General features: G+C 44.2%; 1 protein-coding gene across 1 annotated transcript in view; it reads left to right on the top strand.

Annotated features, from left to right (window-relative positions):
* The first annotated feature begins 2,136 nt into the window (after positions 1 to 2,136).
* col6a3 (collagen, type VI, alpha 3) overlaps positions 2,137 to 14,003 on the top strand; it is a 45,125-nt gene continuing 33,258 nt past the window's right edge. Inside the window, 18 exon segments of the mRNA XM_026294838.1 lie at positions 2,137 to 2,974; positions 3,185 to 3,784; positions 3,930 to 4,108; positions 4,110 to 4,524; positions 4,735 to 5,334; positions 5,480 to 6,073; positions 6,284 to 6,883; positions 7,029 to 7,622; positions 7,833 to 8,432; positions 8,578 to 9,171; positions 9,382 to 9,981; positions 10,192 to 10,720; positions 10,722 to 10,792; positions 11,043 to 11,058; positions 11,060 to 11,634; positions 11,845 to 12,444; positions 12,590 to 13,183; positions 13,394 to 13,993. Of these exon segments, the coding sequence (XP_026150623.1) occupies positions 2,320 to 2,974; positions 3,185 to 3,784; positions 3,930 to 4,108; positions 4,110 to 4,524; positions 4,735 to 5,334; positions 5,480 to 6,073; positions 6,284 to 6,883; positions 7,029 to 7,622; positions 7,833 to 8,432; positions 8,578 to 9,171; positions 9,382 to 9,981; positions 10,192 to 10,720; positions 10,722 to 10,792; positions 11,043 to 11,058; positions 11,060 to 11,634; positions 11,845 to 12,444; positions 12,590 to 13,183; positions 13,394 to 13,993 (9,016 nt within the window). The 5' untranslated portion in view covers positions 2,137 to 2,319.

The following is a 14,003-nucleotide window of genomic DNA, read 5'->3' as shown; positions in this document are numbered from 1 at the left end:
AATACTGCGGATACCTTGGAAATGCAAACCATCTCTTTCACGCCAGCACATTATTTTCATCTCACAAACTTTAGCAATCTGCAAAGCATTCATCCATCGGTTGAAGCCACATTGAGGGGTGCTCATGAAATATCTACTTTTCCAACTGTTATTGGTAAGCAATAGAACAAGCTGCATTTTAACATTTTAGAGATGTCTTCTTTATGGACATAAAAATATAATTTTTATACCATGTATATTTTACACTAACAATGTTGAACTATCTTGGTTTTGTACAATTTTTGTTTGTTTGCAGAATTAGAACTCCAGAGTGCTGATATTGTGTTTCTCCTTGATGGATCTGATGATATGCGAGCAAGTGAAAGCAAAATTTTGGATTTTGTCAGAGAGTTTGTCAAGCGAATAGAAATTGGGCCAAGCAGAATACAAGTAGCTTTGATTCAGTACAGCACAGAGCAGACTACTGAATTTATCCTGAACACATACTCTCTGAAAGATGATGTTTTGAGTCATTTGAACAACATAAAACTGAAAGGAGGCTTTACTGTGAACACTGGTGTAGCTCTTGACTATGTGAAGAACAATGTGTTCACTGCTTTATCTGGAAGCAGAGCCAAGCAGGGAGTCCCACAGATACTGATTCTTCTAAGTGGGAGAAAGTCAGAAGATGATGTTATAGGCCCAGTGGGCAGACTGAGAGATGCTGGAATTGTCCTTTTCAGTGTTGGCATGAATGATGCAGATATGTCAGAGGTGGAACAAATAGCACACAATCCTAGAGCACAGTATTTTATCAAAGAAATGTCGGACTTTCCTCTTGTGAGAGAACAGTTGCTATCATCCATTGCATCTCAAAAAGATGCTGTCATCCCTGATTTGGGTAAGTAAAAAGAAGTATTAATTAATATGAACATCTTTAATAAATGTTGGTACTTAACAAAATTCATGGAATATGGAATTTTCTAGGGTCTTTCTCCAGTGTGAACAGAGATATTGTCTTTGTCATTGATGGATCTGACGATGTCATCAGTAGATTCACTGCTATACGTGAATTTGTTGCCAAAATGGTTGAAAGCTTTGAGCTGGACGAAGGAAAAGATAAAGTCGCTGTTGTACAATACAGCAACAATGCTGAAGTCAATTTCAATCTGAATACATACATCAGAAAAGATGATGTTCTCAAGCATGTTGCAGGCCTAAAACCGAAAGGCGGAAAGCCACAGTACATTGGAGAAGCACTGCAGTTTGTGAAGAAAAATGTCTTGGTTTCAAATGCTGGAAGTCGACATCATAAAGGTGCAAAACAGATACTTGTCATATTGGCTGGTGGAAGGTCAAGAGATTCTCCAAGAGGCCCAGCAAGTATGCTCAAGGCTGCAGGAGTTGTAACATTTGCAGTTGGAACAAGAATGTCAAATTCAGCTGAGATACAATTCATGTCCTCTGACCCAAACTATGCTTACTCTGTCCCTGACTTTGTAAATCTCCCACGTATACAAAAAAATCTGATGAGACAACTTACTCAAATAAGAGTTGAGGAGGAATATAAAGCAGGTAAGAATGTATAATGTTTGAAATATTATTAAAGAAAATCAGATTTACCTTCTGACTCTAAATATACTTAAGATAAATGAGATGCAAATCAGAATATGACATATAGACTTTTAAAATGTGTGTCTTTTGGACGGATTTATTTGGAAATTTAATATTGACTTAACGATTTTTGATAAGATTAGAAAATGAAGTGTTTAGATATCTCACCAAATGAAATCAGAGTTGTTGAAGTCATCTCCAATAAACAATGTGTATTTTTTTGAAGTACTGACTTTCAAAACTACACTGAGTGTTATGAGTAATGCTCATTGCACCAATACTCGAATTTCAAGGTGAAAAGCACTTGATTAGAAAAATTTGTCAAAATGAGAGCAAATACTGTTACTGACTGCTTTCAATTGATAGTGTTTGAAATCACAGTAGCTAGTACTAGATGCTTTGAAAAATAGAAAACAAAAGCCTGGCCAGATTGATGGTTAGTTCACAGGTGTACTTCAAGTGTCCGACACCTACTTAAGTCCACTCCAGATATTTTCTTTATGGAAATCACCCCAGAATCACCAACTATACCTGGTATGTTACTTTAACAGATCTGAAATGTTACCTGGTTTGTTAAATCTGCACTGATGTGAAGAATTTAAGTGTATACTAGTTTAGCTTTGCCTGTTGGAATTATAAGTGTTGTACTACTAAAGCAGTGTTTGAAATCACAGTAGCTAGTACTAGATGCTTTGAAAAATAGAAAACAAAAGCCTGGCCAGATTGATGGTTAGTTCACAGGTGTACTTCAAAGGTTCTCAATTGTTGTTTTCCTGTCTGTTTTCAGTTGACACTGCCAAAAAAGATATCGTTTTCCTTCTGGATGGTTCTGATGGCACAAGGAATGGATTTCCTGCCATGCTTGATTTTGTCGAGAGAGTGGTAGAGAAACTGAATGTGGGAGAAAACAAAGACCGTGTCTCTGTGGTCCAGTACAGCATAGATGCAGAGGCCCATTTTTATCTGAACACTTACACCACAAAAGACGATATTGTGGGTTCGGTCAGAGGGTTGAGACACAGAGGAGGCAGAGCCCCGAACACCGGGGCAGCCCTCCAGTACGTCAGGGACAATGTCCTTACAAGCTCCGCTGGGAGCAGGCACCTGCAAGGTGTTCCACAGATTCTGATCCTGCTAAATGGTGGAAGGTCTTCTGACAATGTAGATACCCCAGCCTCTACTCTCAAACAGCTGGGTGTCTTGACCTTTGCAATTGGAACAAGGGGCTCTGACAGCGCAGAGCTGCAGAGGTTATCATCTGACCCTAGTCACGCTCTATCAGTGTCTGACTTCACTGACCTCCCCAGTGTCCAAGAACAGCTCTCCTCTGTAATGAGCAGAGTTCTAGTGAGATCCACGCCCCGGACACCAACAGTAACTGGTAAGAAAGTGACTGATTTTTACATTCCAAAATCATGATAGGACATCAACTGGACCATAGTAAAATGTGTTGTACCAAGTTCAGTGCCAGTTGTGCCTGCATTGATAGAGTAGTTATGAAAAAGCTGAGATTAGCTATCAACATCTGACTTTGACATGGGAAACCTTTGAAAAATGAAGTTAAATATGTCTCAAACTTTATATTTCCTAGCGGAGAAAAAGCCTGCAGGACGAGATTTTGTGTTTTTGTTGGATGGATCTGATGCTACTAGAAGTGGATTTCCAGCAATGCGAGACTTTGTGCAAAGCGTAGTACAGACACTCAGTGTGGATGACAGCAAAGATCGTGTCTCAGTGGTTCAGTATAGCAGAGAGCCAGCTGTTCAGTTCTATCTGAATACGTACACGACACAAGGCGAAATTCTTGACAGTGTCAGAGGTTTAAGGCACAAAGGTGGGAGACCCCTCAACACTGGAGCAGCTCTCCAGTACTTGAGTGATAATGTTTTCACGGTCTCTGCCGGAAGCAGGCGCCTGGAAGGAGTTCCACAGGTCCTAATATTGCTAAGTGGTGGAAGGTCTGCGGACAATGTGGATGCCCAAGCCGCTGCTCTCAAACAACTGGGTGTCTTGACCTTTGCAATTGGAACCAGGAACTCTGATAGTAAAGAACTGCAGAAGATAGCCCACAGTCCCACTTATGCCCTATCTGTGTCTGAATTCAATGACCTTCCAAGTGTCCGACACCTACTTAAGTCCACTCCAGATATTTTCTTTATGGAAATCACCCCAGAATCACCAACTATACCTGGTATGTTACTTTAACAGATCTGAAATGTTACCTGGTTTGTTAAATCTGCACTGATGTGAAGAATTCAAAAACCTGGCCAGATTGATGGTTAGTTCACAGGTGTACTTCAAATGTTCTCAATTGTTGTTTTCCTGTCTGTTTTCAGTTGACACTGCCAAAAAAGATATCGTTTTCCTTCTGGATGGTTCTGATGGCACAAGGAATGGATTTCCTGCCATGCTTGATTTTGTCGAGAGAGTGGTAGAGAAACTGAATGTGGGAGAAAACAAAGACCGTGTCTCTGTGGTCCAGTACAGCATAGATGCAGAGGCCCATTTTTATCTGTAACACTTACACCACAAAAGACGATATTGTGGGTTCGGTCAGAGGGTTGAGACACAGAGGAGGCAGAGCCCCGAACACCGGGGCAGCCCTCCAGTACGTCAGGGACAATGTCCTTACAAGCTCCGCTGGGAGCAGGCACCTGCAAGGTGTTCCACAGATTCTGATCCTGCTAAATGGTGGAAGGTCTTCTGACAATGTAGATACCCCAGCCTCTACTCTCAAACAGCTGGGTGTCTTGACCTTTGCAATTGGAACAAGGGGCTCTGACAGCGCAGAGCTGCAGAGGTTATCATCTGACCCTAGTCACGCTCTATCAGTGTCTGACTTCACTGACCTCCCCAGTGTCCAAGAACAGCTCTCCTCTGTAATGAGCAGAGTTCTAGTGAGATCCACGCCCCGGACACCAACAGTAACGGGTAAGAAAGTGACTGATTTTTACATTCCAAAATCATGATAGGACATCAACTGGACCATAGTAAAATGTGTTGTACCAAGTTCAGTGCCAGTTGTGCCTGCATTGATAGAGTAGTTATGAAAAAGCTGAGATTAGCTATCAACATCTGACTTTGACATGGGAAACCTTTGAAAAATGAAGTTAAATATGTCTCAAACTTTATATTTCCTAGCGGAGAAAAAGCCTGCAGGACGAGATTTTGTGTTTTTGTTGGATGGATCTGATGCTACTAGAAGTGGATTTCCAGCAATGCGAGACTTTGTGCAAAGCGTAGTACAGACACTCAGTGTGGATGACAGCAAAGATCGTGTCTCAGTGGTTCAGTATAGCAGAGAGCCAGCTGTTCAGTTCTATCTGAATACGTACACGACACAAGGCGAAATTCTTGACAGTGTCAGAGGTTTAAGGCACAAAGGTGGGAGACCCCTCAACACTGGAGCAGCTCTCCAGTACTTGAGTGATAATGTTTTCACGGTCTCTGCCGGAAGCAGGCGCCTGGAAGGAGTTCCACAGGTCCTAATATTGCTAAGTGGTGGAAGGTCTGCGGACAATGTGGATGCCCAAGCCGCTGCTCTCAAACAACTGGGTGTCTTGACCTTTGCAATTGGAACCAGGAACTCTGATAGTAAAGAACTGCAGAAGATAGCCCACAGTCCCACTTATGCCCTATCTGTGTCTGAATTCAATGACCTTCCAAGTGTCCGACACCTACTTAAGTCCACTCCAGATATTTTCTTTATGGAAATCACCCCAGAATCACCAACTATACCTGGTATGTTACTTTAACAGATCTGAAATGTTACCTGGTTTGTTAAATCTGCACTGATGTGAAGAATTCAAAAACCTGGCCAGATTGATGGTTAGTTCACAGGTGTACTTCAAATGTTCTCAATTGTTGTTTTCCTGTCTGTTTTCAGTTGACACTGCCAAAAAAGATATCGTTTTCCTTCTGGATGGTTCTGATGGCACAAGGAATGGATTTCCTGCCATGCTTGATTTTGTCGAGAGAGTGGTAGAGAAACTGAATGTGGGAGAAAACAAAGACCGTGTCTCTGTGGTCCAGTACAGCATAGATGCAGAGGCCCATTTTTATCTGAACACTTACACCACAAAAGACGATATTGTGGGTTCGGTCAGAGGGTTGAGACACAGAGGAGGCAGAGCCCCGAACACCGGGGCAGCCCTCCAGTACGTCAGGGACAATGTCCTTACAAGCTCCGCTGGGAGCAGGCACCTGCAAGGTGTTCCACAGATTCTGATCCTGCTAAATGGTGGAAGGTCTTCTGACAATGTAGATACCCCAGCCTCTACTCTCAAACAGCTGGGTGTCTTGACCTTTGCAATTGGAACAAGGGGCTCTGACAGCGCAGAGCTGCAGAGGTTATCATCTGACCCTAGTCACGCTCTATCAGTGTCTGACTTCACTGACCTCCCCAGTGTCCAAGAACAGCTCTCCTCTGTAATGAGCAGAGTTCTAGTGAGATCCACGCCCCGGACACCAACAGTAACGGGTAAGAAAGTGACTGATTTTTACATTCCAAAATCATGATAGGACATCAACTGGACCATAGTAAAATGTGTTGTACCAAGTTCAGTGCCAGTTGTGCCTGCATTGATAGAGTAGTTATGAAAAAGCTGAGATTAGCTATCAACATCTGACTTTGACATGGGAAACCTTTGAAAAATGAAGTTAAATATGTCTCAAACTTTATATTTCCTAGCGGAGAAAAAGCCTGCAGGACGAGATTTTGTGTTTTTGTTGGATGGATCTGATGCTACTAGAAGTGGATTTCCAGCAATGCGAGACTTTGTGCAAAGCGTAGTACAGACACTCAGTGTGGATGACAGCAAAGATCGTGTCTCAGTGGTTCAGTATAGCAGAGAGCCAGCTGTTCAGTTCTATCTGAATACGTACACGACACAAGGCGAAATTCTTGACAGTGTCAGAGGTTTAAGGCACAAAGGTGGGAGACCCCTCAACACTGGAGCAGCTCTCCAGTACTTGAGTGATAATGTTTTCACGGTCTCTGCCGGAAGCAGGCGCCTGGAAGGAGTTCCACAGGTCCTAATATTGCTAAGTGGTGGAAGGTCTGCGGACAATGTGGATGCCCAAGCCGCTGCTCTCAAACAACTGGGTGTCTTGACCTTTGCAATTGGAACCAGGAACTCTGATAGTAAAGAACTGCAGAAGATAGCCCACAGTCCCACTTATGCCCTATCTGTGTCTGAATTCAATGACCTTCCAAGTGTCCGACACCTACTTAAGTCCACTCCAGATATTTTCTTTATGGAAATCACCCCAGAATCACCAACTATACCTGGTATGTTACTTTAACAGATCTGAAATGTTACCTGGTTTGTTAAATCTGCACTGATGTGAAGAATTCAAAAACCTGGCCAGATTGATGGTTAGTTCACAGGTGTACTTCAAAGGTTCTCAATTGTTGTTTTCCTGTCTGTTTTCAGTTGACACTGCCAAAAAAGATATCGTTTTCCTTCTGGATGGTTCTGATGGCACAAGGAATGGATTTCCTGCCATGCTTGATTTTGTCGAGAGAGTGGTAGAGAAACTGAATGTGGGAGAAAACAAAGACCGTGTCTCTGTGGTCCAGTACAGCATAGATGCAGAGGCCCATTTTTATCTGAACACTTACACCACAAAAGACGATATTGTGGGTTCGGTCAGAGGGTTGAGACACAGAGGAGGCAGAGCCCCGAACACCGGGGCAGCCCTCCAGTACGTCAGGGACAATGTCCTTACAAGCTCCGCTGGGAGCAGGCACCTGCAAGGTGTTCCACAGATTCTGATCCTGCTAAATGGTGGAAGGTCTTCTGACAATGTAGATACCCCAGCCTCTACTCTCAAACAGCTGGGTGTCTTGACCTTTGCAATTGGAACAAGGGGCTCTGACAGCGCAGAGCTGCAGAGGTTATCATCTGACCCTAGTCACGCTCTATCAGTGTCTGACTTCACTGACCTCCCCAGTGTCCAAGAACAGCTCTCCTCTGTAATGAGCAGAGTTCTAGTGAGATCCACGCCCCGGACACAAACAGTAACGGGTAAGAAAGTGACTGATTTTTACATTCCAAAATCATGATAGGACATCAACTGGACCATAGTAAAATGTGTTGTACCAAGTTCAGTGCCAGTTGTGCCTGCATTGATAGAGTAGTTATGAAAAAGCTGAGATTAGCTATCAACATCTGACTTTGACATGGGAAACCTTTGAAAAATGAAGTTAAATATGTCTCAAACTTTATATTTCCTAGCGGAGAAAAAGCCTGCAGGACGAGATTTTGTGTTTTTGTTGGATGGATCTGATGCTACTAGAAGTGGATTTCCAGCAATGCGAGACTTTGTGCAAAGCGTAGTACAGACACTCAGTGTGGATGACAGCAAAGATCGTGTCTCAGTGGTTCAGTATAGCAGAGAGCCAGCTGTTCAGTTCTATCTGAATACGTACACGACACAAGGCGAAATTCTTGACAGTGTCAGAGGTTTAAGGCACAAAGGTGGGAGACCCCTCAACACTGGAGCAGCTCTCCAGTACTTGAGTGATAATGTTTTCACGGTCTCTGCCGGAAGCAGGCGCCTGGAAGGAGTTCCACAGGTCCTAATATTGCTAAGTGGTGGAAGGTCTGCGGACAATGTGGATGCCCAAGCCGCTGCTCTCAAACAACTGGGTGTCTTGACCTTTGCAATTGGAACCAGGAACTCTGATAGTAAAGAACTGCAGAAGATAGCCCACAGTCCCACTTATGCCCTATCTGTGTCTGAATTCAATGACCTTCCAAGTGTCCGACACCTACTTAAGTCCACTCCAGATATTTTCTTTATGGAAATCACCCCAGAATCACCAACTATACCTGGTATGTTACTTTAACAGATCTGAAATGTTACCTGGTTTGTTAAATCTGCACTGATGTGAAGAATTCAAAAACCTGGCCAGATTGATGGTTAGTTCACAGGTGTACTTCAAATGTTCTCAATTGTTGTTTTCCTGTCTGTTTTCAGTTGACACTGCCAAAAAAGATATCGTTTTCCTTCTGGATGGTTCTGATGGCACAAGGAATGGATTTCCTGCCATGCTTGATTTTGTCGAGAGAGTGGTAGAGAAACTGAATGTGGGAGAAAACAAAGACCGTGTCTCTGTGGTCCAGTACAGCATAGATGCAGAGGCCCATTTTTATCTGAACACTTACACCACAAAAGACGATATTGTGGGTTCGGTCAGAGGGTTGAGACACAGAGGAGGCAGAGCCCCGAACACCGGGGCAGCCCTCCAGTACGTCAGGGACAATGTCCTTACAAGCTCCGCTGGGAGCAGGCACCTGCAAGGTGTTCCACAGATTCTGATCCTGCTAAATGGTGGAAGGTCTTCTGACAATGTAGATACCCCAGCCTCTACTCTCAAACAGCTGGGTGTCTTGACCTTTGCAATTGGAACAAGGGGCTCTGACAGCGCAGAGCTGCAGAGGTTATCATCTGACCCTAGTCACGCTCTATCAGTGTCTGACTTCACTGACCTCCCCAGTGTCCAAGAACAGCTCTCCTCTGTAATGAGCAGAGTTCTAGTGAGATCCACGCCCCGGACACCAACAGTAACGGGTAAGAAAGTGACTGATTTTTACATTCCAAAATCATGATAGGACATCAACTGGACCATAGTAAAATGTGTTGTACCAAGTTCAGTGCCAGTTGTGCCTGCATTGATAGAGTAGTTATGAAAAAGCTGAGATTAGCTATCAACATCTGACTTTGACATGGGAAACCTTTGAAAAATGAAGTTAAATATGTCTCAAACTTTATATTTCCTAGCGGAGAAAAAGCCTGCAGGACGAGATTTTGTGTTTTTGTTGGATGGATCTGATGCTACTAGAAGTGGATTTCCAGCAATGCGAGACTTTGTGCAAAGCGTAGTACAGGCACTCAGTGTGGATGACAGCAAAAATCGTGTCTCAGTGGTTCAGTATAGCAGAGAGCCAGCTGTTCAGTTCTATCTGAATACGTACATGACACAAGGCGAAATTCTTGACAGTGTCAGAGGTTTAAGGCACAAAGGTGGGAGACCCCTCAACACTGGAGCAGCTCTCCAGTACTTGAGTGATAATGTTTTCACGGTCTCTGCCGGAAGCAGGCGCCTGGAAGGAGTTCCACAGGTCCTAATATTGCTAAGTGGTGGAAGGTCTGCGGACAATGTAGATACCCCAGCCTCTGCTCTCAAACAACTGGGTGTCTTGACCTTTGCAATTGGAACAAGGGGCTCTGACAGCGCAGAGCTGCAGAGGTTATCATCTGACCCTAGTCACGCTCTATCAGTGTCTGACTTCACTGACCTCCCCAGTGTCCAAGAACAGCTCTCCTCTGTAATGAGCAGAGTTCTAGTGAGATCCACGCCCCGGACACCAACAGTAACGGGTAAGAAAGTGACTGATTTTTACATTCCAAAATCATGATAGGACATCAACTGGACCATAGTAAAATGTGTTGTACCAAGTTCAGTGCCAGTTTTGCCTGCATTGATAGAGTAGTTATGAAAAAGCTGAGATTAGCTATCAACATCTGACTTTGACATGGGAAACCTTTGAAAAATGAAGTTAAATATGTCTCAAACTTTATATTTCCTAGCGGAGAAAAAGCCTGCAGGACGAGATTTTGTGTTTTTGTTGGATGGATCTGATGCTACTAGAAGTGGATTTCCAGCAATGCGAGACTTTGTGCAAAGCGTAGTACAGACACTCAGTGTGGATGACAGCAAAGATCGTGTCTCAGTGGTTCAGTATAGCAGAGAGCCAGCTGTTCAGTTCTATCTGAATACGTACACGACACAAGGCGAAATTCTTGACAGTGTCAGAGGTTTAAGGCACAGAGGTGGGAGACCCCTCAACACTGGAGCAGCTCTCCAGTACTTGAGTGATAATGTTTTCACGGTCTCTGCCGGAAGCAGGCGCCTGGAAGGAGTTCCACAGGTCCTAATATTGCTAAGTGGTGGAAGGTCTGCGGACAATGTGGATGCCCAAGCCGCTGCTCTCAAACAACTGGGTGTCTTGACCTTTGCAATTGGAACCAGGAACTCTGATAGTAAAGAACTGCAGAAGATAGCCCACAGTCCCACTTATGCCCTATCTGTGTCTGAATTCAATGACCTTCCAAGTGTCCGAAAGCCTACTTAAGTCCACTCCAGATATTTTCTTTACGGAAATCACCCCAGAATCACCAACTATACCTGGTATGTTACTTTAACAGATCTGAAATGTTACCTGGTTTGTTAAATCTGCACTGATGTGAAGAATTTAAGTGTATACTAGTTTAGCTTTGCCTGTTGGAATTATAAGTGTTGTACTACTAAAGCAGTGTTTGAAATCACAGTAGCTAGTACTAGATGCTTTGAAAAATAGAAAACAAAAGCCTGGCCAGATTGATTAGTTCACAGGTGTACTTCAAAGGTTCTCAATTGTTGTTTTCCTGTCTGTTTTCAGTTGACACTGCCAAAAAGATATCGTTTCCTTCTGGATGGTTCTGATGGCACAAGGAATGGATTTCCTGCCATGCTTGATTTTGTCGAGAGAGTGGTAGAGAAACTGAATGTGGGAGAAAACAAAGACCGTGTCTCTGTGGTCCAGTACAGCATAGATGCAGAGGCCCATTTTTATCTGAACACTTACACCACAAAAGACGATATTGTGGGTTCGGTCAGAGGGTTGAGACACAGAGGAGGCAGAGCCCCGAACACCGGGGCAGCCCTCCAGTACGTCAGGGACAATGTCCTTACAAGCTCCGCTGGGAGCAGGCACCTGCAAGGTGTTCCACAGATTCTGATCCTGCTAAATGGTGGAAGGTCTTCTGACAATGTAGATACCCCAGCCTCTACTCTCAAACAGCTGGGTGTCTTGACCTTTGCGATTGGAACAAGGGGCTCTGACAGCGCAGAGCTGCAGAGGTTATCATCTGACCCTAGTCACGCTCTATCAGTGTCTGACTTCACTGACCTCCCCAGTGTCCAAGAACAGCTCTCCTCTGTAATGAGCAGAGTTCTAGTGAGATCCACGCCCCGGACACCAACAGTAACGGGTAAGAAAGTGACTGATTTTTACATTCCAAAATCATGATAGGACATCAACTGGACCATAGTAAAATGTGTTGTACCAAGTTCAGTGCCAGTTGTGCCTGCATTGATAGAGTAGTTATGAAAAAGCTGAGATTAGCTATCAACATCTGACTTTGACATGGGAAACCTTTGAAAAATGAAGTTAAATATGCCTCAAACTTTATATTTCCTAGCGGAGAAAAAGCCTGCAGGACGAGATTTTGTGTTTTTGTTGGATGGATCTGATGCTACTAGAAGTGGATTTCCAGCAATGCGAGACTTTGTGCAAAGCGTAGTACAGACACTCAGTGTGGATGACAGCAAAGATCGTGTCTCAGTGGTTCAGTATAGCAGAGAGCCAGCTGTTCAGTTCTATCTGAATACGTACACGACACAAGGCGAAATTCTTGACAGTGTCAGAGGTTTAAGGCACAGAGGTGGGAGACCCCTCAACACTGGAGCAGCTCTCCAGTACTTGAGTGATAATGTTTTCACGGTCTCTGCCGGAAGCAGGCGCCTGGAAGGAGTTACACAGGTCCTAATATTGCTAAGTGGTGGAAGGTCTGCGGACAATGTGGATGCCCAAGCCGCTGCTCTCAAACAACTGGGTGTCTTGACCTTTGCAATTGGAACCAGGAACTCTGATAGTAAAGAACTGCAGAAGATAGCCCACAGTCCCACTTATGCCCTATCTGTGTCTGAATTCAATGACCTTCCAAGTGTCCGAAAGCTACTTAAGTCCACTCCAGATATTTTCTTTACGGAAATCACCCCAGAATCACCAACTATACCTGGTATGTTACTTTAACAGATCTGAAATGTTACCTGGTTTGTTAAATCTGCACTGATGTGAAGAATTCAAAAACCTGGCCTGATTGATGGTTAGTTCACAGGTGTACTTCAAAGGTTCTCAATTGTTGTTTTCCTGTCTGTTTTCAGTTGACACTGCCAAAAAAGATATCGTTTTCCTTCTGGATGGTTCTGATGGCACAAGGAATGGATTTCCTGCCATGCTTGATTTTGTCGAGAGAGTGGTAGAGAAACTGAATGTGGGAGAAAACAAAGACCGTGTCTCTGTGGTCCAGTACAGCATAGATGCAGAGGCCCATTTTTATCTGAACACTTACACCACAAAAGACGATATTGTGGGTTCGGTCAGAGGGTTGAGACACAGAGGAGGCAGAGCCCCGAACACCGGGGCAGCCCTCCAGTACGTCAGGGACAATGTCCTTACAAGCTCCGCTGGGAGCAGGCACCTGCAAGGTGTTCCACAGATTCTGATCCTGCTAAATGGTGGAAGGTCTTCTGACAATGTAGATACCCCAGCCTCTACTCTCAAACAGCTGGGTGTCTTGACCTTTGCAATTGGAACAAGGGGCTCTGACAGCGCAGAGCTGCAGAGGTTATCATCTGACCCTAGTCACGCTCTATCAGTGTCTGACTTCACTGACCTCCCCAGTGTCCAAGAACAGCTCTCCTCTGTAATGAGCAGAGTTCTAGTGAGATCCACGCCCCGGACACCAACAGTAACGGGTAAGAAAGTGACTGATTTTTACATTCCAAAATCATGATAGGACATCAACTGGACCATAGTAAAATGTGTTGTACCAAGTTCAGTGCCAGTTTTGCCTGCATTGATAGAGTAGTTATGAAAAAGCTGAGATTAGCTATCAACATCTGACTTTGACATGGGAAACCTTTGAAAAATGAAGTTAAATATGTCTCAAACTTTATATTTCCTAGCGGAGAAAAAGCCTGCAGGACGAGATTTTGTGTTTTTGTTGGATGGATCTGATGCTACTAGAAGTGGATTTCCAGCAATGCGAGACTTTGTGCAAAGCGTAGTACAGACACTCAGTGGGGATGACAGCAAAAATCGTGTCTCAGTGGTTCAGTATAGCAGAGAGCCAGCTGTTCAGTTCTATCTGAATACGTACATGACACAAGGCGAAATTCTTGACAGTGTCAGAGGTTTAAGGCACAAAGGTGGGAGACCCCTCAACACTGGAGCAGCTCTCCAGTACTTGAGTGATAATGTTTTCACGGTCTCTGCCGGAAGCAGGCGCCTGGAAGGAGTTCCACAGGTCCTAATATTGCTAAGTGGTGGAAGGTCTGCGGACAATGTGGATGCCCAAGCCGCTGTTCTCAAACAACTGGGTGTCTTGACCTTTGCAATTGGAACAAGGGGCTCTGACAGCGCAGAGCTGCAGAGGTTATCATCTGACCCTAGTCACGCTCTATCAGTGTCTGACTTCACTGACCTCCCCAGTGTCCAAGAACAGCTCTCCTCTGTAATGAGCAGAGTACTAGTGAGATCCACGCCCCGGACACCAACAGTAACGGGTAAGAAAGT

Source organism: Mastacembelus armatus, chromosome 21, assembly GCF_900324485.2.
Source record: "Mastacembelus armatus chromosome 21, fMasArm1.2, whole genome shotgun sequence".
NCBI lineage: Eukaryota > Metazoa > Chordata > Actinopteri > Synbranchiformes > Mastacembelidae > Mastacembelus > Mastacembelus armatus.
This window is presented reverse-complemented; position numbering and strand designations above follow the sequence as displayed.